The sequence below is a fragment of the Salvelinus alpinus genome, chromosome 24, assembly GCF_045679555.1.
Source record: "Salvelinus alpinus chromosome 24, SLU_Salpinus.1, whole genome shotgun sequence".
In the NCBI taxonomy this organism is placed as follows: domain Eukaryota; kingdom Metazoa; phylum Chordata; class Actinopteri; order Salmoniformes; family Salmonidae; genus Salvelinus; species Salvelinus alpinus.
The window spans coordinates 26052773-26079492 of NC_092109.1; the positions used below are offsets into that span (position 1 = coordinate 26052773).

A 26720-nucleotide genomic window follows, 5' to 3' on the forward strand; every position below is an offset into this window, starting at 1 on the left:
CAACTCATCCCAAACCATCTCAATTGGGTTGAGGTCGGTTGATCGTGGAGGCCAGGTCATCTGATGCAGCACTCCATCACACTCCTTCTTGGTCAAATAGCTCTTACACAGCCTGGAGGTGTGTTGGGTCATTGTGCTGTTGAAAAACAAATGATAGTGAGACTAAGTGCAAACCAGATGCGATCGCGTATCATTGCAGAATGCTGTGGAAACCATGCTGGTTAAGTGTGCCTTGAATCCTATATAAATCACCGACAGTGTCACCAGCAAACTAACCCAACACCATCACACCTCCTCCTCCATGCTTCACGGTGGGAACCACACATGCGGAGATCATCTGTTCTCACAAAGACACGGCGGTTGGAACCAAAAATCTAAAATTTGGACTCATCAGACCAAAAGGACAGATTTCCACCGGTCTAATGTCCATTGCTCGTGTTTCTTGGCCCAAGCAAGTCTCTTCTTATTGGTGTCCTTTATTAATGGTTTCTTTGCAGCAATTCGACCATGACGGTCTGATTCACGCAGTCTCCTCTGAACAGTTGATGTTGAAATGTGTCTGTTACTTGAAATCTGTGAAGCATTCATTTGGGCTGCAATCTGAGGTGCTGCTAAGTCTAATGAACTTTTCCTCTGCAGCAGAGGTAACTCTGGGTCTTCCTTTCCTGTGGCGGTCCTCATGAGAGCCAGTTTCATCATAACGCGTGATGGTTTTTGCGAATGCACTTGAAGAAACTTGACTGACCGGATTGACTGACCTTCATGTCTTAAAATAATGGACTGTCATTTCTCTTTGCTTATTTGAGCTGTTCTTGCCATAATATGGACTTGGTCTTTTACCAAATAGGGCTATCTCCTGTATACCACCCCTACCTTGTCACAACACAACTGATTGGCTCAAATGCATTAAGAAGGACAAGGCACACCTGTTATTGAAATCCAATCCAGGTGACTGCCTCATGAAGCTGGTTGAGAGAATGCAAAGGGTGGCTACTTTAAAGAATCTCAAATATATTTTTGGTTACTTCTTAATTCCATGTGTTATTGCATAGTTTTGAGGTCTTCACTATTATTCTACAATGTAGAAAATAGTAAAAATAAAGAAAAACCCTTGAATGAGTAGATGTGTCCAAACCTTTTACTGGTACTGTTTTTCTCGTGAATATAGACAGTAGACATAAGTTTCCATTTGAAATAATCCTACACACCACAGTAATGAAAAAATACTCTCAAAGGGAGTGTAATAAATCAGACAGATAAGCTATGCATGGCAGCCCTGCTGACTCACCAATAAGACACTCAAGGCGAGCTGATTGAATCATGCTAAAATTATGTACCTTACCTTGTTCATCAGTAAAGTACACACAGAATGCTGACTTTACAAGTAGGTGTCAGAGGTAAAACCTCTCCCTCCCTGATTAGTGTCTGTATGGCTGGGGCCAGAGCCTGATAATGACAGACCTTGGCCTGCTCACAATACTAAAACTACTTTAATAGGTGGCCCAGAGAGGTAACATTTTTATCACACAATACTTACCATCATAAAGGTCAAAATTATTGATTTGCAATCAAGATGACAGCAGACCGGACATGGGTGTGTGGGGCAAATCTTAACAGAGGAGTTTTCACAAAGACAATGTTTTCACAGGAACGACAAAACAATGTGCAAGTCAGACACACTGTCATTCATTATGGAAAATGTTCAGAATTTTGTGGTTGTGCATGCCTTGATATGACTGGGTTCAGGAGGTCTCGACCTTCCCTCCCCCGAGGATCCCCTGTTGGGATGCATCCTCTGAAACTCAGCCGTGATCTCCATGACAGTGCGGTTCTTGGTCTCAGGCACGTTGTACCACACAAACACCCCAGACAGGAAACAGAAGACGAAGAAAATCAGGAAACAAAAGTAGTCCAAATTCTCCTGTGTATAAGAATATACTGTGAGTGTATGTGTGACATCAGCTGCCACGGTTACACATCAAATAAGAGTACCTTTACCTATGTAAGGTACTAGTGACACAATACTTAAGGTATAACTGTTACATCTGTTTGCGGTTTGTGTATAAAATCAAATCAAATTTTATTGGTCACATACACATGGTTAGCAGATGTTATTGTGAGTGTAGCGAAATGCTTGAGCTTCTAGTTCCGACAGATTACATGTTAGATATTGCTGCACTAACAATTCCACAACAACTACCTAACACACAAATCTAAGTAAAGGAATGGAATAAGAATATATACACTACTGCTCAAAAGTTTGGGGTCACTTAGAAATGTCCCTGTTTTCCATGAAAACACATGAAATGAGTTGCAAAATGAATAGGAAATATAGTCAAGACATTGACAAAGTTATAATGATTTTTAATTGAAATAATAATTGTGTCCTTCAAACTTTGCTTTTGTCAAAGAATCCTCAATTTTCAGCCTTGCAGACCTTTGGCATTCTAGTTGTCAATTTGTTGAGGTAATCTGAAGGGATTTCAACACGTGCTTCCTGAAGCACCTCCCACAAGTTGGATTGGCTTGATGGGCACTTCTTACGTACCATACGGTCAAGCTGCTCCCACAACAGCTCAATAGGGTTGAGATCCGGTGACTGTGCTGGCCACTCCATTATAGACAGAATATCAGCTGGCTGCTTCTTCCCTAAATAGTTATTGCATAGTTTGGAGCTGTGCCTTGGGTCATTGTCCTGTTGTAGGAGGAAATTGGCTCCAATTAAGCACCGTCCACAGGGTATGGCATGGCATTGCAAAATGGAGTGATAGCCTTCCTTCTTCAAGCTCCCTTTTACCCTGTACAAATCTCCCACTTTACCACCACCAAAGCACCCCCAGACCATCACATTGCCTCCACCATGCTTGACAGATGGCGTCAAGCACTCCTCAGCATCTTTTCATTTTTTCTGCTTCTCACGAATGTTCTTCTTTGTGATCTGAACACCTCAAACTTAGACTAGTCTGTCCATAACACATTTTTCCAATCTTCCTCTGTCCAGTGTCTGTGTGCTTTTTCCCATCTTAATCTTTTCTTTTTATTGGCCAGTCTGAGATATGGCTTTTTCTTTGCAACTCTGCCTAGAAGGCCAGCGTCCCGGAGTTGCCTCTTCACTGTTGACGTTGAGACTGGTGTTTTGTGGGTACTATTTAATGAAGCTGCCAGTTGAGGACTTGTGAGGCTTCTGTTTCTCAAACTAGACACTCTAATGTACTTGTCCTCTTACTCAGTTGTGCACCGGGGCCTCCCACTCCTCTTTCTATTCTAGTTAAAGACAGTTTGCGCTGTTCGGTGAAGGGAGTAGTACACAGCGTTGTACGAGATCTTCAGTTTCTTGGCAATTTCTCGCTTGGAATAGCCTTCATTTCTCAGAACAAGAAGAGTGACGAGTTACCAAAGAAAGTTTTGTGTCTGGCCATTTTGAGCCTGTAATCGAACCCACAAATGCTGATGCTCCAGATACTCAACTAGTCTAAAGAAGTCAATACAAGTTTTATTGCTTATTTAATCAGGACAACAGTTTTCGGCTGTGCTAATATAATTGAAAAAGGGTTTTCTAATGATCAATTAGCCTTTTAAAATGATAAACTTGGATTAGCTAACACAACGTGCCATTGAAACACAGGAGTGATGGTTGCTGATAATGGGCCTCTGTGCGCCTATGTAGATATTCCATAAAAATTTAAATAAATAAAAAATCAGTTTCCAGCTACAATAGTCATTTACAACATTAACAATGTCTACACTGTATTTCTGATTGATTTGATGTTATTTTAATGGACAAAAATATTGCATCAAAAACAAGGACATTTCTAAGTGACCCCAAACTTTTGAACGGTAGTGTACATACAAAGACAAGGTGTGAGAAGTTGATGTGCTCACCACTATGACGGGGAAGAGCAACCCCAGGAGGAAGAGGCCCAGCCAGTTGAGGGTGCAGCCGATGGTGTAGGCAGCTGATTTGAACGACTGGTTGAAGATATCACCAGGTAGAGCCACTGTCACTCCAGCTAGGAGCAATAGACAATGAAAATACCAGATAAATAAGTTGATCCATTGTTTTGGCATGGCTTAGTCATACGTCAGGGTATAGGACCCACCTGGTCCACTGGAGAAGAAGAAGATGAAGATGAAGATGAGAAGCATACTGCAGTAAGGCATCCAGGAAACTTGGATCTGAACAACAAACAACAAAGGTGTAACTTATTAATGAGCCATTGTTGTTTCCACCCACTGTAAAAGATTGATGTAACCCAGTGATAATATATAGGGACATTCTGTGAACTTTAGAGCTGGATGACATGCCTCAGAGAATTCCATTCATTCATTAGTAATGAGTATTTTTCAATTTGTGGTAAAGATGAAACCCACAAACTATGTAGTTGATGACAGTAGTGTGTTGCTTATAATGTTTGACTTACCTGCAGGTAGAGTGTAAGGGTCAGAAGACCCAGGGTAACTGCCATGCATAGGTAACCCCTATAGAGCATTAGCCTCTTTCCTGTGCTCTCAATCACCATCACCTGTCATACCAAAGGAGGGTTAACGATCAGAGTCAAATAGTGACATTAGGAATTTCACTGTCAACTGGACATAAATACAACGCCACAGGGGTGGGGCACTCTTAGTAAATACAGTTGAAGTCGGAAGTTTACATACACTTAGGTTGGAGTCATTAAAAATGGTTTTCAACCACTCCACAAATTTCTTGTTATCAAACTATAATTTTGGCAAGTTGGTTAAGACATCTACTTTGTGCATGACACAAGTAATTTTCCAACAATTGTTTACAGACAAATTATTTCACTTATAATTCACCGTATCACAATTCCAGTGGGTCAGAAGGGGGAGGCTTGCAAGCCGAAGAACACCATCCCAACAGTGAAGCACGGGGGTGGCAGCATCATGTTGTAGGGGTGCTTTGCTGCAGGAGGGACTAGTGACTCTTCACAAAATAGATGGCATCATGAGGATGGAAAATTATGTGGATATATTGAAGCAACATCTCAAGACATCAGTCAGGAAGTTAAAGCTTGGTCGCAAATGAGTCATCCAAATGGACAATGACCCCAAGCATACTTCCAAAGTTGTGGCAAAATGGCTTAAGGACAAAAGCGTGTGCGAGCAAGGAGGCCTACAAACCTGACTCAGTTACACCAGCTCTGTCAGGAGGAATGGGCCAAAATTCACCCAATTTATTGTGGGAAGCTTATGGAAGGCTACCCGAAACGTTTGACCCAAGTTAAATAATTTAAAGGCAATGCTACCAGACACTCAATTAGTATATGTAAACTTCTGACCCACTGGGAATGTGATGAAAGAAACAAAAGCTGAAATAAAATCATTCTCTCTACTATTATTCTGACATTTCACATTCTTAAAATAAAGTGATGATCCTAACTGACCTAAGACTGGGAATTTTTACTAGAATTACTAAATGTCAGGAATTGTGAAAAACTGAGTTTAAATGTATTTGGCTAAGGTGTACTTCCGACTTCAACTGTAGTTACAGGCTTGAGAACATGTAAGTCTTGTTGACAAACCCCTCTTTGGGGTTTGTCATTACTAGTTTTAGCGGACCGATATCTGTATGATCGGGCTATTTTTTTCTTCTTCAGCATCACAGCTTTGGCAAAAAAGGTAGTTGTATAATTAAGAACAGTCAGGGGCGCAACTTTCCTTGTAGTAGGGTAGGACATGATGCCCCCACATTCTGAAATAGCATTTTGTCCCCCTCCTCAGTTTTATCATTGCACTGTGATACAAAAAGTGGCATTGGTGTGCTTTAAGACCATGTGGATGCCTCAGAGTGGTCGGATAGGCTGTTTGGCGGTTTCAGACAGTTGGATTTAGGACCACACGGACACCACAGAGCGTGCAAACAGAGGCAGCTGTTGTCTGTGTATGTTGTGCTTTTTCTCAGAGTTGTAAAAGCAAGCAGAGAAGAAACTGGCTACTCTTTATTTGACTGATGTAGCTGGCAAGGTAATTGCTGTTTGACTTAACTGAAGAAAAAAAAATATTCCCAGTGCTGAGATAGTATTGTAACTGACATGTAACGTTAGCTAATGTTTCATCCCCTCTCAACTCAAGTTCTGTCTGAAGTGACTGAACTAGCTAGCTAACTAGTAGCTACCACAGCTCTAGCCTCCAGCTATCTGTCAGGTAGCAGTATCTAACAGCTGTTGTGTGTATGGAAATGTACAAGCTGAGTGACATGGCACAGAATTGCAAACATTGTTCATCACCAATCACATTAAGGAACCCTAAACTGAGGAACTGTCTCTCTCGCCGTCTCTCTAATAGGAGTACAATCTCCATAACTTCACTTACTCAGTGTATAAATTCCAGAGGCATCTCCCTCTAATTCAGTAGCCTTTGTTTTGTCCCGTTTCAACAGAAGTAAATTAACTTGGCTCATTTTCGCCAGTTGATGCACCATAGAGCTAGCCAAAAGTTGGCTAACGTTAGATATTTTTGCCTTAATCACAGTCAGTATAGCATTATTGATCTGTCAGTTTCCCTAGCCAATTCCCTACTTTACACACTGACACAGTATAAACAGCTCTACAGGCTTTACTGTCATGTTGCACAGTCAGTACACAAAACTATGCTCATCATGTCTTAGCAGGATCAGATGATGACAGGTGTCTTGAACGCACTGCACAACAGGTCACTTCCTGTTGAACGCGGAATGAGGGAGAGCTCGGTTTGATGTTTTGGTCTATGGAATAAGTTTGGTTACTAGCTAGCTACCTTTTGTGTTTGGATTCCGTGACGCGGTTAGCATCAGTTTCTGGTACCGCTACCATCTGTCCAGTGATCCCGCCGACCAAGGCTGGGTCTGAGGAGCTGCTTGGCGTAGCACCTAGCCTAGCTGCCTATTAAGCTAGCAGGATTTTCTTGAGGGGTTGAACGCAGCCCATGATGCATTTAGACATTGTGGCTGGGACCACGGATTGTCTCGGGCTTCTGGCGGTCTCCTGTTTGTTGTTTCCAATCTTACCTGCGACATGCCCTGTTTGGATTGTGAGGAGTAACCTACGTTGCTACCATGACGAAGACCAAAGCCGGCAGGAGTACCGTTGAGGACAGTGTTGTCTCTATCACAGGTGAAGGATATTTTAGACTAACAAAAATAGTTAAACAGTTGTTACAACAACAAGAAAATTGCTTCAAGTGTTGTGTCCAAATACTGGTGGATTCAACTAATAAAAGAAATGGATGACCTGACCAGAGAGATCCAAGACCTAAAGAACAGTTTGCAGTTCTCCCAGGGTCAGCTCGATGAGTTGAAACAGGAGAACGGCAAGATGACAGCAATCTGTAAGTCATTGAGAGAGGACATCAGTTCTGTTTGGGAATCCATCATAACAATGATGGAGAAATTAGATTATCTTGAGGGACAATCAAGGCGGAACAACATGGTTGTTGACGGAATTGCAGAATATCCATGAGACCTGGGCGGAGTCGGAGAACAAAGTGAGGGAAATGATCTCTGAGAAATTGAAGATGGACCACAGGAAGATTGAGGTGGAGCGTGCCCACAGGACTGCAAAACCCACCACCGGCCCAGATGATAGACCCAGGCTGATAGTAGTCAAGTTCCTGAGGTTCAAGGACAAGGTAGCTGTTCTGGAAAGAACCAAGAACTTGAGAGGAACGTACAACTTTCTCAACGAGGACTATTCTGAAGCTGTGCGCCAGAAGAGGAAAGAACTGATCCCAGCCATGAAAGCTGCCAGAGCACGTGAGGACATTGCTTACATCCGCTATGACAGGCTCATTGTCCACCCTCCCACCCAAAAGCCTGGAAGGGATGAGAAAGCTAAGCCTATGGTTTCGTAGCCTCAACCTCACAGCACACACACACACCAACTGATTAATGGACTGCTGAATGTATATTTTTCTCTCTTGATTTGTTTGCTCTTTTCCATATTATGTCTCTCTCTGATAAGATACACAGGAAATGGCTGGAAATAGCCTATATTAATATATGTAACCTTAGAAATAAGGTTCATTGGATGCAGTGATCACAATATAGTGGCTATATCCAGGAAAGCCAAAGTTCCAAAAGCTGAGCCTAAAATAGTGTCTAAGAGATCATATAAAATATTTTTCTGTGACTCTTATGTAGATGTCAAAATATTTGTTGGTCTGATGTAAGGAGAATCCAGATGCTGCACGTGATGAATTTATGAAATTGCTTCTTCCAGTTATTGTTAAGGCGCCATAGATTGCTGAGGAATTGAAAAAACATGGTTGAAAGAGATGGGGCAAAAGGACCGACTAATAAGTCTGGCTGCACATCTGACTGGCTGACTTAGTACAAACTGAGAAATTGTGACTAAACTCAACAAAAAGTAGAAGCTGTATTATGAAGCCAAGATAAATGATATAAAGAATGATGGGGGAAAAACTTGAGTATTCTAAATGAAATTATGGACAGAAAGACAAATTCAACTCCATCTTTCATCAAATCAGATGGCTTATTCATCACAAAACCATTTGATGTTGCCTATTATTTTAACAATTACTTCATTGGCAAAGTGGACAAACTTAGGCAGGAAATGCCAACAACAATGAGCCATTGTATTCATGCATAAAAAAAACAAATAATGAAAGAATAGCATTGTGAGTTTTGTAAAGTTAGTGTGGGAGAGGTGGCAAAATTATTGTTATCGATCAATAATGACAAACCTAGCATTGACAACTTAGATGGAAAGCTACTGAGGATGGTAGCTGACTCCGATTATAGCCACTCCTATCTGTTATATCTTTAATCTGAGCCTAGAGGAAAGTATTTGGCCTCAGGCCTGGAGGGAAGCCGAAGCTATTCCAATACCCAAGAGTGGTAAAGCGGCCTTTACTGGTTCTAACACCAGACCTATCAGCTCTTAGCAAACTGTTGGAAAGAATGGTGTTAGACCAAATACAATGCTATTTCTCTGTAAACAAATTAATAACAGACTTTCAGCATGCTTATAGAGAAGGGCACTCAACATGTACTGCATTGACACAAATGACTAATGATTGTTTGAAATTCATTTATGATAATGTGGTGGGAGCTGTACTGTTAGAATTCAGTGCAGCCTTTGATAGTATTGATCATAACCTGTTGTGAAATCTTGTGTTATGGCTTTTCAACCTCTGCCATATCATGGATTCAGAGATATCTAATAGAACTCCGTTTTTTAATATTTTTTATGGAAGCTTCTCTAACGTCAAACATGCAAAGTGTGGTGAACCACAAGGCAGCTCTCTGGGCCCTCTACTATTTTCCATTTTTACCAATGACCTGCCACTGGCATTAAACAAAGCATGTGTGTTCTTGTATGCTGATGATTCAACCATATACACATCAGCTACCACAGCTATTGAAGTCACTGAAACCCTTAAAGAGTTGCAGTCTGTTTTGGAATGGTTGGCCAGTAATAAACTGGTCCTGAATATCTCTAAAACTAAGAGCATTGTATTTGGTACAAATCAAGTTCTAGACCAGTTGGATCTGGTAATGAATGGTGTGGCTGTTGAACAAGTTGAGGAGACTAAATTACTTGGTGTTACCTTAGATTCAATGGTTGTAAAGAGGGAGAAAGGTATGTCTGTAATAAAGAGATGCTCTGCTTTTTTGACACCACACTCCACAAAGCAAGTCCTGCAGGCTCTAGTTTTATCTTATCTTGATTATTGTCCAGTCATATGGTCAAGTGCTGTAAAGAAAGACATAGTTAAGCTGCAGCTGACCCAGAACAGAGCCACATGTCTTGCTCTTCATTGTAATCAGAGGGCTAATATTAATACTATGCATGCCAGTCTCTCTTGGCTAAAAGTTGAGGAAAGACTGCGTCACTTCTTGTTTTTATAAGATCCATTAATGTGTTGAAAATTCCAAATTGTTTGCATAGTCAACTTACACACACACTTACCCCACCAGACATGCCACCAGGGGTCTTTTCACAGTCCCCAGGTCCAGAACAAATTCAAGGAAACGTACAGTATATAGAGAGCCATGAGTGCATGGAACTCCCATCTTATATAGCGCAAGTGAACAGCAAACCCGTTTTCAAAAAACAAATAAAATAACCTCACAGCACAACGCCTCTCCCACATGTGACCTACTTGTGTATGTACTGACATGTACAGTGGGGAGAAGAAGTATTTGATACACTGCCGATTTTGCAGGTTTTCCTACTTACAAAGCATGTAGAGGTCTGTAATTTTTATCATAGGTACACTTCAACTGTGAGAGACGGAATCTAAAACAAAAATCCAGAAAATCACATTGTATGATTTTTAAGTAATTAATTAGCATTTTATTGCATGACATAAGTATTTGATACATCAGAAAAGCAGAACTTAATATTTGGTACAGAAACCTTTGTTTGCAATTACAGAGATCATACGTTTCCTGTAGTTCTTGACCAGGTTTGCACGCACTGCAGCAGGGATTTTGGCCCACTCCTCCATACAGACATTTACATTTAAGTCATTTAGCAGACGCTCTTATCCAGAGCGACTTACAAATTGGTGCATTCACCTTATGACATCCAGTGGAACGGCCACTTTACAATAGTGCATCTAAATCTTTTAAGGGGGGGGGGAGTGAGAAGGATTACTTTATCCTATCCTAGGTATTCCTTAAAGAGGTGGGGTTTCAGGTGTCTCCGGAAGGTGGTGATTGACTCCGCTGTCCTGGCGTCGTGAGGGAGTTTGTTCCACCATTGGGGGGCCAGAGCAGCGAACAGTTTTGACTGGGCTGAGCGGGAACTGTACTTCCTCAGTGGTAGGGAGGCGAGCAGGCCAGAGGTGGATGAACGCAGTGCCCTTGTTTGGGTGTAGGGCCTGATCAGAGCCTGGAGGTACTGAGGTGCCGTTCCCCTCACAGCTCCGTAGGCAAGCACCATGGTCTTGTAGCGGATGCGAGCTTCAACTGGAAGCCAGTGGAGAGAGCGGAGGAGCGGGGTGACGTGAGAGAACTTGGGAAGGTTGAACACCAGACGGGCTGCGGCGTTCTGGATGAGTTGTAGGGGTTTAATGGCACAGGCAGGGAGCCCAGCCAACAGCGAGTTGCAGTAATCCAGACGGGAGATGACAAGTGCCTGGATTAGGACCTGCGCCGCTTCCTGTGTGAGGCAGGGTCGTACTCTGCGGATGTTGTAGAGCATGAACCTACAGGAACGGGCCTGTAGACCTTCTCCAGATCCTTCAGGTTTCGGGGCTGTCGCTGGGCAATACAGACTTTCAGCTCCCTCCAAAGATTTTCTATTGGGTTCAGGCCTGGAGACTGGCTAGGCCACTCCAGGACCTAGAGATGCTTCTTATGGAGCCACTCCTTAGTTGCCCTGGCTGTGTGTTTCGGGTCGTTGTCATGCTGGAAGACCCAGCCACGACCCATCTTCAATGCTCTTACTGAGGGAAGGAGGTTGTTGGCCAAGATCTCGCGATACATGGCCCCATCCATCCTCCCCTCAATACGGTGCAGTCGTCCTGTCCCCTTTGCAGAAAAGCATCCCCAAAGAATGATGTTTCCACCTCCATGCTTCACGGTTGGGATAGTGTTCTTGGGGTTGTACTCATCCTTCTTCTTCCTCCAAACACGGCGAGTGGAGTTTAGACCAAAAAGCTCTATTTTTGTCTCATCAGACCACATGACCTTCTCCCATTCCTCCTCTGGATCATCCAGATGGTCATTGGCAAACTTCAGACGGGCCTGGACATGCGCTGGCTTGAACCATGGAGCCCCAGACCGAGGGTGATTGACCGTCATCTTGAACTTCTTCCATTTTCTAATAATTGCGCCAACAGTTGTTGCCTTCTCACCAAGCTGCTTGCCTATTGTCCTGTAGCCCATCCCACCCTTGTTCAGGTCTACAATTTTATCCCTGATGTCCTTACACAGCTCTCTGGTCTTGGCCATTGTGGAGAGGTTGGAGTCTGTTTGATTGAGTGTGTGGACAAGTGTCTTTTATACAGGTATCGAGTTCAAACAGGTGCAGTTAATACAGGTAATGAGTGGAGAACAGGAGGGCTTCTTAAAGAAAAACGAACAGTGAGAGCCGGAATTCTGTGAGAGCCGGAATTCTTACTGGTTGGTAGGTGATCAAATACTTATGTCATGCAATAAAATGCAAATTAATTACTTAAAAATCATACAATGTGATTTTCTGGATTTTTGTTTTAGATACCGTCTCTCACAGTTGAAGTGTACCTATGATAAAAATAACAGACCTCTACATGATTTGTAAGTAGGAAAACCTGCAATATCGGCAGTGTATCAAATACTTGTTCTCCCCACTGTATGTGTAACTGATAGATGCACACACACATTTAAAAAGATTAACATGTAGTGTGTATGTCAATTGTAAAGTATTTTGTCTGTAATGTCTTTTTTATTAAGTGTCAGACCCCAGTAAGACTTGGTGTCGCTAGACTTGGCTAATGGGGACCCTAATAAATCAAATCCCAGCAGGGTCAGACCAGTCTACGGAGCTCAGGTGAATTTTACAGTATATTATAACAATCAATGAATGGATTCAAAGTTCCATCTTGAGTTGACGGGTAGGATACAGTCTGGGATCTGGGAATTATGGTCATTTCAATGATTGAACCATTGATTCTATTCTTGGAAAACATAATGTATAAATGTACACCAATGCAATTCTTTGTCATGCCTCATCTGAGCAGGATCAGATGGTGACAGGGGTCTCAGCAAGGTCAGGCAACCAGGGAAGACCAGTCGGCGCTGAGGTGAACTTTTACAAATGCAACGCTTTATTCTCTCTGTGCAGCAAACACTGGACAAGCCAGAAGATTCAAAGATTGAAAACTATTTTAAGGCATTCTGACAAACCTCTAAAGTTGATTTCCAAACTATATCAAGGGTTGATAGAGGCTTTTCCCAATGACACAAAACTTGTCATACAGAAAAGTGAGGAAGACCTGGGAGACTATTGATGATGAATGGATACAGATATGTTAGAATGCCCAGTCATGTTCATATAATCTCAGACATAAATTACTGCAGTTTAAGACAATCCATAGAAAGTACTATATGCCAGTGAAACTGAATATCATCACTCAGAAATGTACTTCCTCTGCTGGAGGTGTAAAACACAAAAGGGGACATAATTGCATATGTTATGTTCTTGTGAAGGCTGGCTGAATTCTGGCAAAGAGTATGTTCTATCTCAACATGTCTATAGATCCTCCCTTCTCCCTGTTTTTGTTTGTTTAGAAATATTGATACTGGAAACTTGTCAGAAGAAACTGTGTAACCTAGCATTTACAGTGGCTAAGAAATACATTGCCATTAGTGGGAAGGTTGGTTATCCTCCCACAATGTCACAATGGATGGCAGAAATGTCATTCCATGTGTTATTTCATAGTTTTGATGTCTTCACTATTATTCTACAATGTAGAAAATAGTTTAAAAAAATTAAAAACCCTGGAATGAGTAGATGTGTCCAAACTTTTGACTGGTACTGTATGGCCTCCCGAGTGGCGCAGCGGTCTAAGGCACTGCATCTCAGTGCTAGAGGCGTCACTACAGACCCTGGTTCAGCGGTCTAAGGTACTGCATCTCAGTGCTAGCGGCGCCACTACAGACACCCTGGTTCGAATCCAGGCTGTTTCACAACCAGCCCTGATTGGGAGTCCCATAGGGTGGCGCACAATTGGCCCAGCGTCGTCCGGTTTTGGCAGGTCTAGGCCGTCATTGTAAATAAGAATTTGTTCTTAGCTGACTTGCCTAGTTAAATAAAGGTTAAATAAAAATACATTTAAAAAACTATATCAAGCAAGTATTTCTATTCTGCAAGTATTACATCAGATTAACTGTTTTGTACAGAAATATAATTTAGTTTAAATGTTTTCACAAAAGAAGTGCACTGGGCCTTTACTAGTCCTGTATTAGTGGACCGATATAGACATCTTCAGCGAGTAGTCCCCCCTCCCATATGAACCTTCACAATTCATAAAGGTTCATATAGGGTTAATAAGAGTTAGTGGTGAGGGATATGGTAAAACACAACTCACACAGGCCATGGAGGTAGAAACCTCACACAGACCGGTTCCCAAGGCAACATGGCGTAACTGGTGTGTGGGGATCCCTGCAGTACGGAACACATCAAATGAGTAAAGGTACACCTGCAGAGGAGCAGAATGACACGGTTTATCACTTAATCAGACTATATACTCTGAACAAAAATATAAAAATGCCACATGCATTAATGTCAAAGATTTTACTGAGTTGCAGTTCATATATGGAAATCAGTCAATTGAAATAAATTCATTAGGCTCTAATCTATGGATTTCACATGACTGAGAATACATACATGCAGGTAGGGGCACGGATCAGAAAACCAGTCAGTATCTGGTGTGAACACCATTTGCCTCATGCAGCACGACATCTCCTTGGCATAGATGATCAGGATGTTGATTTTGGACTGTGGAATGTTGTCCCACTCCTCTTCAATGGCTATGTGAAGTTGCTGGATATTGGTGGGAACTGGAACATTCTGTCATACATGTCAATCCAGAGCATCCCAAACATGCTCAACGGGTGACATGTCTGGCGAGTCTGCTGACCATGGAAGAACTGGGTCATTTTCAGCTTCCAGGAATTGTGTACAGATCCTTGCGCCATGGGGCCGTGCATTATCATGCTGAAACATGAGGTGATGACGGCGAATTAATGACATGACAACGGGCCTCAGGATCTCGTCACGTATCTATGTGCATTCAAATTGCCATCGATAAAATGCAATTGTGTTTGTTGTCCGTAGCTTTTGCCTGTCCATACCATAACACCACCGCTACCATAGGACCCTGGTGAGGATGACAAGCACGCAGATGAGCTACCCTGAGACGGTTTCTGACAGTTTGTGCAAACCCACAGTTTCATCAGATTTCCAGGTGGCTGGTCAGAGACGATCCCGCAGGTGAAGAATCCGGTTTTGGAGGTCCTGGGTTGGCTTGGTTTCACGTGGTCTGTGGTTTTGAGGCCGGTTGGACGTACTGCCAAATTCTCTAAAATGACGTTGGAGGCGACTTATGGTAGAGAAACGAACATTCAATTCTCTGGCAACAGCTCTGGTGGACATTCCTGCAGTCAGCATGCCAATTGTACACTCCCTCAAAACTTGAGACATCTGTGGCATTGTTTTGTGTGACAAAACTGTACATTTTAGAGTGGCCTTTTATTGTCGCCAGCACAAGGTACACCTGTGTAATGACCATGCTGTTTAATCAGCTTCTTGATATGCCACACCTGTCAGGCGGATGGATTATCTTGGCAAATATAAATGCTTACTAACAGGGATGCCAACAAATTTGCGCCCTTTTATTTCAGCTCATGAAACATGAGATCAACACTTTACATGTTGCATTTATATTTTTGTTCAGTATAATTGAATGGACTTTAGGTAGGTTTTGATCAGACAGTGACATGCTATGGTATATTTGTATATCCTAACTCCAACTCTTGCTCAAACACAATGTCCTTGTGGACCAACTTCATGAAACTCACAGCGTTGATGCCACTGAACTGCAGGGTGGTGAAGGCGACGAGGATGGTGAGGAACTGCCAGCGTACGTCCTGGTCCAGGATCAGGTCCAACACAGTGTGGCTGCAGACTCCCTTCATGGAGGCGTGCTCCACCAGCATCTCCTCCACCTCCGCACTGTGGTCTCTGTTGCCCCACAGCCTGCGGATGGCTACAAGGGGGAAAGGCCCAGTAAGATACACAAGTGGAAAAGGACATACAAGCCCAATAAGATAGACTGCTGAGTCAGATATTATGATGATGATGATTGTGAGAATGATTATGAAAACACTAATTGCATCAAGTACATTTTTAGTGAGGTAGCATTCCTTAGGCAACCCATTACCTGTCAATATTCCTCAGGGCTCCACCCAGGTGCTTACCCTTCTCACAGCCCTGACGGTCGCCCCGGTCCAGCAGCAGGTATTTGGGTGACTCTGGGAGGAAGGGCAGGGTGATGAGCTGGAGCAGGGCGGTCGCACCACTGAAGCCCAACAACCAAGGCCACATGTCCTCTGTCCCCAATAACTCACTGCAAGGACAGAGTACACTATCAAATAATATCACATTGTTTGTTCACCACAGGTTAAACTGATATAAGCATCCCTGACTGACACACTAGGACCAGATAGCTCACCTGATCCCCAGAAGCTGACCTGAGAACTTCCCCATGGACAGAAAGGTGGCAACAGACAAACCCACTATCCCTCGCAGCCTCTTGGGGGCACATTCCACTAGGTACATGGTGTGGACACTGAGGCTAACACCTGCAGCACACGCAAGAAAGGATAAACCTTATCACAGACAGTTTGGCAGCATTAATCCTCTAGTGAGATATTAAGACAGGTATAAAGATGACCTTGTTTTGGATGGACCTTTTTTATGAATGGAATCCATTCATAAGAAAAATCTGCTTACCTGCATTAATGCCATAGAGGAAACGTCCAACCATGATCATCTCAAAGGACATGGCCGTTTTACTCAACAGCATCATCACAGCACCGCCAATGGCAAACAGGTTGTTCAACAACAGGCATCTCTTTCTGTTAAGTGTGGTGGGGGAAAAATAATAATCAACCTAATTCCTGTTCTACTACAACAAATAGTAACCACACCAACACACCTTCAAATAAGAGGCCAAAATCCTTGCATGGCCAGGATGCATACCCCAAGTCTTGGCCCAGTATGAAGCCTGACACTTTCTACTACTACCACTTACCTCCCATACGCTGATGAAAGGTGGCCGGCACACAGGGAACCAAGGAGACCCCCGATGCAGAAGATGGAGACGATGAAGGACCAGATGAGAGTCACTTCCCACTGTTCCAGGGATATACTATACCGCTGCAGGCATGTGGTGTTCACGAGCTCCTTTATGAACTACAGCAACACCAAGATGGTGGCCGTGACATTTTGGAATTGGGTCAGTCAAACATTACGGATCTCAAACCATTTCTCATTTCCCCCCAGACAAAATATTTACAGTTTACATTGGTGCATGTCTCCAACTGAAGTTGTTTCTTTGTTAGAGGAAAATAGTGATTCGGAGCTATTACATTATTGTTATAGAAACTTGAGTGTCACTTTTTTTAGTTTAGTTTATTAATTCAACCATTTAAAAAAAACAAGCACACATAAAACCTGAAAAAGCCATACATGCACATGGATAAAATCATCGAGGATAACACACAATAAAGTCTGGGACTTATTTCCACTGTGGTCCTCTTGAGACAAGATACCTAGACAAGATCGAACACAGTATGGCAGTGAAACAATAAAACAAAAACAGAGAAGAAGAACATCTATCTCATCATTCCAGTTACATCATAGGGGTTATTCATATGGGCACAGAAGACATCAAACATATTTTTACTTTGTTTTTAAAGCTGCCCAGAGAGGACATTGTTTTTATGGGCAGAGGCAACTCATTCCATTCTGAGGCTCCAGTATACAAGAAAGTACCTTTCCCAGCATTACTCCTGAACCTGTATAAGCACACATCAGCAACACCTGATCTGGTGCTGTGATTGTGTGCATCCCTAACACGAGGAAAGTAATCACTTAGATATCTGGGCGCAGGACCATAAATACTCCTGTAAACCAGACCTAGTCTAATCTGGGACACCCTAGCCTCAACAGGCAGCCAGTTTAGTTCCTGAAAGCAGCTCCTGCCTATGTGAGTACATGGAGTTACCTTCATACTACCCCGATCAGCTTATTCTGGGCTATCTGGAGCTTCCCCTTCATAAATTTAGATAAGCCCCCAAACCAGGAAGTACTAGCATAGTAACAACTGAGATTGGTTTACAAAGCAACATGTATCTGTTAATACTGACGTGGTGGTCTACTTTTGTCATTTAAAAATACTTTTGAAGTGGATCTACAGTACTCACAGAAGAAGGTGAAGTTAGGACAGATATATGAAAGCCGAACTGGAATGTCCCACCAATGCCACTAATGAAAATGGCAGCAATAAGAACAGGACTTTCTAACTGGACAGAGAAGAGGAAACATAAGTTAGCCTGCAACAATACACCATAAAAACAAAAACAGCACTGGCAATTATAATTGCCAAACAAGCAGTGATATAGTTGGGCATTGCGTAGATACCATTAGTCACAAATGGCCAATCAAAAAATATATATACATGAAAAATCACAAATATTGCCACTTACCAGAAGCATCAAGGCATGTGCCATAGCTAGTCCCTGGTTCAATGCAAGGAATGAGGGTAAATGAGACAACTAAAAAAGATGTCTAACTGAAAGTGGTGACATGTTAACGTTAGGGCTGTGACGATTATGGAATTTTGGTAAATGATTGTCATGCAAATAACAGGGTTAATCATAATTGTCAAAAAATTTTGTATGTGTGAGCTTGTAATTTATCTTTGAAAAATATATACCTAATGAATACAACACAGCTTTGCTGTTACCTCTGTCTCATAAACAAATGGTTTTGACCATGTTTGGAAATGAAGCTTCTCATTCCAACAATGAGGTTCTGCTCTGCTCTTAAAATGATTACCAACTTTACCCTATTCATGAAAAAAAAAAACTGCTCTTGGGTAAAGTATATCTACTCGAATACAAAGTTAAATCCCCCTTCACCTAAATTGAATGTGAAGACAATAATTTTTGGTTACACGATTATACAATAACTGTGCCAGCCTAAGTTAATGTATACACAGCTGAAATTATTGACCAAAAGTTAACATGTCAAAAAACCTCCTGTCCCCTCCAAAACAAATGCACATCCTTGTAGGGAAGAATAAGATCCAACTTACATGCATCCTGCAATGTCAAGTGGTATCCGGAAATAGATTATTACACCTGGCATACAATTGACATGAATATAACAATTGATCCAAAATATTAATTTAATTATTATAAGTAAGATTTGCCTTTATACCAATATAAAACATGTTTGTTATAGACAGTCATCTTTATCACCACATGGATAATACAATTAAAAAGGCGCTAATACAACAACGTTTGAAATAAATCATTTGTTGCAAGCAAAACTGACTCATAAATAAATGATCTAAACCAGGCACATAAGCTATAAGAGCCTCAACCACTGTCCTCCGTATAATGAGTTGTTTTATTTTCACCCTCTCCCTCAGTAAATACTGTCCTGTTGTAGCCGATTAGTCAGGTCCATCATTTTTGGAACCCTTGATAAAGATGAGCAAAAAAATATTATGAAATAAATACATACTGAGCTACAGTTGAAGTCGGAAGTTTACATACACTTAGGTTGGAGTCATTAAAACTTGTTTTTCAACCACTCCACAAATATCTTGTTAACAAACTATACTTTTGGCAAGTCGGTGAAGATAACTACTTTGTGCAATACACAAAATATTTTTGCAACATTTGTTTACAGACACAATTCCAGTAGGTCAGAAGTTTACATACACTAAGATGACTGTGCCATTAAACAGCTTGGAAAATTCCAGAAAATGTCATGGCTTTAGAAGCTTCTGATAGGCTAATTGACATTATTTGAGTCAATTGGAGGTGTACCTGTGGATGTATTTCAAGGCCTACCTTCAAACTCAGTGCCTCTTTGCTTGACATCATGGGAAAATCAAAAGAAATCAGCCAAGACCTCAGAAAAACAATTGTAGACCTCCACAAGTCTGGTTCATCCTTGGGAGCAATTTCCAAATGCCTGAAGGTACCACGTTCATCTGTACAAACAATAGTACGCAAGTATAAACACCATGGGACCACGCAGCCGTCATACCACTCAGGAAGGAGACGCGTTCTGTCTCCCAGAGATTAACGTACTTTGGTGCGAAAGGTTCAATCAATCCCAGAACAACAGCAAAGGACCTTGTGAAGATGCTGGAGGAAACGGGTAAAAAAATATCTATAGCCACAGTAAAAACTAGTCCTATATCGACATAACCTGAAAGGCCGCTCAGCAAGGAAGAAGCCACTGCTCCAAAACCGCCATAAAAAAAGCCAGACTATAATTTGCAACTGCACATGGGGACAAAGATCGTACTTTTTGGAGAAATGTCCTCTTGTCGGATTAAACAAAAATAGAACTGTTTGGCCATAATGACCATCGTTATGTTTGGAGGAAAACGGGGGAGGCTTGCAAGCCGAAGAACACCATCCCAACCGTGAAGCACGGGGGTGGCAGCATCATGTTGTGGGAGTGCTTTGCTGCAGGAGTGACTGGTGCACTTCACAAAATAGATGGCATCATGAGGATGGAAAATTATGTGGATATATTGAAGCAACATCAAGACATCAGTCAGGAAGTTAAAGCTTGGTCGCAAATGGGTCTTCCAAATGGACATTGACCCCACGCATACTTCCAAAGTTGTGGCAAAACGACTTAAGGACAACAAAGTCAAGGTATTGGAGTGGCCATCACAAAGCCCTGACCTCAATCCTATAGAACATTTGTGGGCAGAACTGAAAAAACATGTGCGAGCAAGGAGGCCTACAAACCTGACTCAGTTACACCAGCTGTCAGGAGGAATGGGCCAAAATTCATCCAACCTAAAGTGGGAGCTTGTGGAAGGCTACCCGAAACATTTGACCCAAGTTAAACAATTTCAAGGCAATGCTACCAAATACTAATTGAGTGTATGTAAACTTCTGACACACTGGGAATGTGATGAGAAGAATAAAAGCTTAAATAAGTCATTATCTCTACTATTATTCTGGCATTCCACATTCTTAAAATAAAGTGGTGATCCTAACTCACCTAAGACAGGGAATTTTTACTAGGATTAAATGTCAGGAATTGTGAAAAACTGAGTTTAAATGTATTTGGCTACGGTGTATATAAACTTCTGACTTCAACTGTATATAGTGTGTGCTCAATTTTTTTAGGGGAAATTATATTTTATACAATTGCTCCGAGAAAGAGATTTTGTTTAACAAGTATTTTTTTGTTAAACAAAGGGTCAAAATTATTGGCATCTGTTTTCAATACTCTAGAACCCTCCCCTTGCGAGGATAACACAGCCTTTTTCTAAAATATTTTATGAGATTGGAGAACATGTTTGGGGGGGGGGGGATCTTAGACCATTCCTCCATACAGAATATTTCCAGATCCTTGATATCCTTTGTCTGCTGTTATAGACTGTCCTCTTCAATTCAAACCACAGGTTTCCAATGGGGGTTCAAGTCTGGACATTGAGATGGCCATTGCAATATAATGATTTTGTGGTCAATTAACAATTTCCTTGTGGACATTGATTAATGCTTGGGGTTATGGTTTAACTGGAAGAACCACTTGCGGCCAAGTTTCAGCCACCTGGCCGAGGCAACCAGGTGTAATTTCCACCTCAGTGTTGAAATATAAACAGAAAGCAGGAAAATCACATTAACTGCAATTCCCCTTTACACAAAATTTCTTTTTTGCTCATCTTTTTTATTTATTTCACCTTTATTTAACCAGGTAGGCTAGTTGAGAACAAGTTCACATTTACAACCGCGACCTGGCCAAGATAAAGCATAGCAGTTCGACACATACAACACCACCCTTTATCAAGGGTGCCAATAATTATGGACCTGACTGTATGTTGAGGACAGAGGACAAATCAACATCTTCAAGGCAAGCTCAATGACAAACTCCCTTTCTCCATCTCAGCTCTTTTCACAGCAGGACGTAGCGTGTGAAACCTCCTTGCAGATGCTGGCCGTGACGTAGCATGTCGAGGATGCCCTGGAAGCGCTTGTCCACTTTCATCCAAGTGAACTCTTTAATGTCCGCCTCTACAATGAAAAGTAGACCTGTAGGGGAACACAGGAGTATTGAGACAGGAAGTAAGTTAGTTCCCATCAGTACCCAGGCGGCCATCCTTGACCAAATGTTGTCAAAACAATATCTGGATCAGAACATAATGTCCCTTTCTTGGAAGAATTAACACAACTCCTACAACAGCAATGATCAACTGTGTTTTGTGTCATAGGGAAGGAAAGTACAAACCCTTCTTTAGAACTGTAGTTTGAGTGAGGTACCTTTTGTGTCGTCCTCTTTAAAAATCGCTGATGAAGCTTGCGTGTGGCATTATTCAGGGTTTTTACTGGCAGGTGCAGGACTTTTTACTTCCCTGTTACGGCTGTGTTAATGCTTTCCACAGAAGCATTCAGCTGGACATATGTCACACGGCCTTTCATGTACCAAGAGAAAAGAGTGAGTGATACAAAGGAAAAGAGTGATAGAGGAAAGAGATATTATAAACATGTATTTATTTTACTGGTAAAACTGCCAGATCTGCAGTAACATCTTAAATAAAACTGCACTAAAGTATATGGATGACCATGTGTTACTGAGGGGGACTCACTGAGGGATGGTCTTAAACTCTGGGTAGTTGATGAATTCCATCTCTCTGATCTGGTTCTTGGAGGTTTTCCTGGGGTGCTCCTGCTGGGTTGGTTGCACATCCACTCTGTCTCACAGGCCCTCTTCCACTGGGGTATCAAAGGAGATTAAAAAATATATATAGGACAAAACATTTACAATTCATTTGGTTGGTACTCTGTAGCTTCTCCTGTTACAACATCCTACAACACACACAGTATTCTTACTGGACAGCTGGCTGTCCCTTTCCTTGGCATGTTGACCCTAAGCTGCTTTCCATCCTGCACCTCCTTCAGGAAGCACTCCTCTAGTTCCTGTGACAAAAATAAGTCAATCACCATCAGTCCAGGGTTACAATTACAACTCAGATTTCACAACTGACATAAAGGACAAATAGCATACTTTAAGATATTGCAATCCAGACAAGCTAAAAAGGACTTGTCTAGAAAGAATGTGAAGCATGTATGCAATACCTTTAAATTCTTCAGTAGGTCTTTTTGGCAGCCAACACATTATTCAAACTGATCAAGGAGTCCATCTATTGAAAGGACATTCGTCCCATCTTCCCTAGAATGATCCGCTTGTCATGATATTTTGCTGAATATAAGCCTTACATTTTAAGTTACGTTTCAAGAAGGTGATGTATTACCTGATGCTGTCAGAAAACCACTGAGTTTCTGTTTGATGAGGTGAGCTCTCTTCTCTGTTGAAACACTAACTACATAAGATAAAAGTTATCCCTTCGACAAGAGACATGCCCCGTATGCACCAGATCATCATACCAATTGCCCGCAGCTCCAAGATCTGTCTGATGGATGAAATCCTGTCGTTCAAATGCAGGATTATATCCTCAAACCCGCAATGACTCATATTGATGAAAAATAAGAATATGGTAAAGACTGTGCTGCTCAATAAAATGAAATAAATCTGGAAGATTTCCTGCTGTTCATTCAATGGCCATTTTGACATATGAATCTTGAATACAGTGCCTTCATAAAGTATTCATAAAGTCTTACTCCACATTTTGTTGTGTTACAGCCCAAATTCAAAATGGATAAAAAAAAATGTTTACCCTTCTACACACAATAACTCATAATGACAAAGTGAAAACATGTTTAGAAATTGTTTCAAATATGTAGAAAATTAAATATAGAAGTATTCACACCCGAGTCGATACTTTGTAGAAGCATCTTTAGTAGCGATTACAGCTTTGAGTCGTCAACGGTGTCTATCAGCTTTGCAAATCTGGTTTTGGGGATTTTCTTCTATTCTTCCTTGCAGATTTTCTCAAGCTCTGTTAAATTAGATGGGGAGCAGCGGTAAACTGCAATCTTCAAGTCTTTACACAGATTTTCAAATGGGATTCAAGTATGGGCTTTGGCTGGGCCACTCAAAAACGTCCACGTTCTGAAGCCATTCCAGCATTGCTTTGGCTCATTGTCCTGTTGGAATGTAAATCTTCGCCCCCAGTCTAAGGTAATTTGCACTCTGAAGCAGGTTCTCATCAAGGATGTGCCTGTATTCGGCGCCATTCATTGTTCCTTACCAGTCTCCCAGTCCCTGACCGCGGAAAAGCATCCCCATAGCGTTTTCGCCAGGCATAGCGTTTTGCATTCAGGCCAAAGAGTTACATTTTTGTCTAATCAGACCATAGAATATTTTGTCTTCTCAGTCTTTCACGTGCATTTTTGCAAACTCTAGGCGTGCTGTCATGTGCTTTTTTCTCAGGAGTGGCTCCCGTCTGGCCACTCTCCCATGAAGCACAGATTGGTCAAATCAAATCTTATTGGTCACATACACATGGTTAGCAGATGTTATTGCGAGTGTAGTGAAATGCTTGTGCTTCTAGTTCCAACAATACAGCAATATCTAACATGTAATCTAATAATTCCACAACAAAAAGACTGTTGTCCTGCTGGCAAGTTCTTCCATCTCAGCCAAGGAACTCTGTAGTTCTGTCAGAGTGGTCATTGGGTTCTTGGTCACCTCCCTGACCAAGGTCCTTCTTCCCAGTTGCTCAGTTGGGTTGGACGGCCAGCTCTAGGCAGTTTGGGTAGTTCCATAACATTTGCTGCTACCCCAGTAAATCACTCCTTTCAAATCGCACCCTTTTCTTGAGAGCAAAACAATTCACATTTCTTGCCCCCATTCATTTAACACGGAGCACCATCTCCCTCTGACCAGCAGAAATACAAACAATTATCACAAGACCACTTCTGATTACCCTCACCAATTCCACAGCACCCAACTCGTCACCCACCCTGAAACTGGGCTCTGAGAACTTACCCACACCTACCACTTACGATACTTTGACCTCATTCACTTCCATTTATTTTCCTGACATTTTTAACCGACTCAAGCTCACCCTCTTCCTCCCTCTTAGATCTCATCTGCCTCTTTCTCCCTCAATTCCTCCTCCGTATTCCAAGTATATGTCTCCTTATGATAATACTGCACCTCTCCTGACAAACATATTGTTCTTGCCTTCCAAAGGCAAGCCATTTAACCGGCTGTCACAATCGCTGTACAATCAGCACGAACCCCTCGGGCCCGACATGCACTGTCAACTGTGGGACCTTATATAGACTGGTGTGTTTCTTTCTAAATCATGTCGAAACAATTGAATTGTTCACAGGTGGACTCCAACCAAGTTGTAATCACATCTCAAGTGTGATCAATGGAAATTGGATGCACCTGAGCTCAATTTGGAGTGTCATAGCAAAGGGGTGTGAATACTTATGTAAATTAAAGCTCTTTATTTAATTTTCAATACAATTTCAAAAAATTATAAAAACATGTTTTCACAGTCATTGTGGGGTATTGTGTTTACATGTGTGAGAAAAAAAATCAACATCAATTTTGAATCTAGGTTGTAACAACGTGGAATAAATCATGGGGTATGAATACTTTCTGAAGGCACTGTACCTTAAGCTCAGGCATTTAGGTCACTACACGTCTCCCCCTATCGTTTAGGCCACTACACGTCTCCCCCTATCGTTTAGGCCACTACACGTCTCCCCCTATCGTTTAGGCCACTACACGTCTCCCCCTATCGTTTAGGCCACTACACGTCTCCCCCTATCGTTTAGGCCACTACACGTCTCCCCCTATCGTTTAGGCCACTACACGTCTCCCCCTATCGTTTAGGCCACTACACGTCTCCCCCTATCGTTTAGGCCACTACACGTCTCCCCCTATCGTTTAGGCCACTACACGTCTCCCCCTATCGTTTAGGCCACTACACGTCTCCCCCTATCGTTTAGGCCACTACACGTCTCCCCCTATCGTTTAGGCCACTACACGTCTCCCCCTACCGTTTAGGCCACTACACGTCTTCCCCTACCGTTTAGGCCACTACACGTCTTCCCCTATCATTTAGGATACTATACGTCTTCCCTTATCACTGCCCCTTGTGCCCCCTACTGCTGATCAGGAGTATTTATTTGAATGATAGGTATGGTGTGCAATGAATAGATTGTTTTAATGTGAAATTAATATGGTTGATTTTTAAGTTTAGGTTAAAGTGCATTGAATAGTTCCACTTTTTAGGAAGTCAATATAAATTAATGTATTTATGGTTGTTTGTAATTTTGTTTTGCCTTTTTATCATTATATGTGTTATTGTTTTTACCATCGAGGACCACTTTGGAAACAAGCGTTTTAATTAATACTTTCAAGTGATATCCTCTGGGTCCACATTGTACATTTTGTTGTAAATGTCTGTTACCCCAAATAAATTAAATAGCCGAAAATATAAGAGTTGATTACAACGATGTTTGTCATTTATCTTTTTTTTAAACGATGCTTTAGGTACATAACGGTATAACCTTAGAATTATTATTCCTTTCGTAATGACTTAGCTGGACTTTACCGGATGAATGTATAGATTAATATATGTAGCTATACATGTATCAATTTCACGATACAGTTTATACTAGGGCACATGTTAGATAGCTTGCTAGTTACAAATAAAACGGAAGTAACAAAATTGACAATATCGTTTTTTTTAAAGCATATAGTAACTATGAAGCTTTGTCTTGTGTTCGTTCTTGTCAACTTTGTTACAGTAGTTATGCAAAGATTTTGGAACAAGATTACTAAGTGAAAATACATAGCTAGCTATCTAGGTTAGTTAATCAAGCCAATCTCATAGACCGTCTATCCATACTAGTTCAATCAAGTAAGTTATGAATTTCGAGAACCATTCACAACGCTGGCTAACTAGCTAAATTAGCTAACGTTAGTTTATCTGAATCTACACAAGATCACCGGTTTGTAAAACATGTTCTGACGTTAAAAAAATCGCAGTCATATTGAGAGTAACTTACATTACGTTTCCGA

The 26720-nt window shown here is 41.7% G+C and overlaps 1 protein-coding gene and 1 pseudogene across 1 annotated transcript; both read right to left on the reverse strand.

The window, feature by feature from the left end:
* Window positions 1-272: 272 nt before the first annotated feature.
* LOC139551859 (solute carrier family 2, facilitated glucose transporter member 11-like) lies at window positions 273-18154 on the reverse strand (the record flags this gene model as incomplete). The annotated part of the gene is made up of 11 exons (XM_071363212.1): window positions 273-1921; window positions 3883-4010; window positions 4101-4176; window positions 4422-4523; window positions 14038-14148; window positions 15530-15717; window positions 15929-16077; window positions 16183-16312; window positions 16464-16588; window positions 16765-16925; window positions 17939-18154. Coding segments are annotated over 11 exons (1605 nt in total), but the record flags the coding sequence as incomplete, so codon positions are not given.
* Window positions 18145-23249, reverse strand: LOC139551860 (SKA complex subunit 1-like; annotated as a pseudogene).
* Window positions 23250-26720: the final 3471 nt, after the last annotated feature.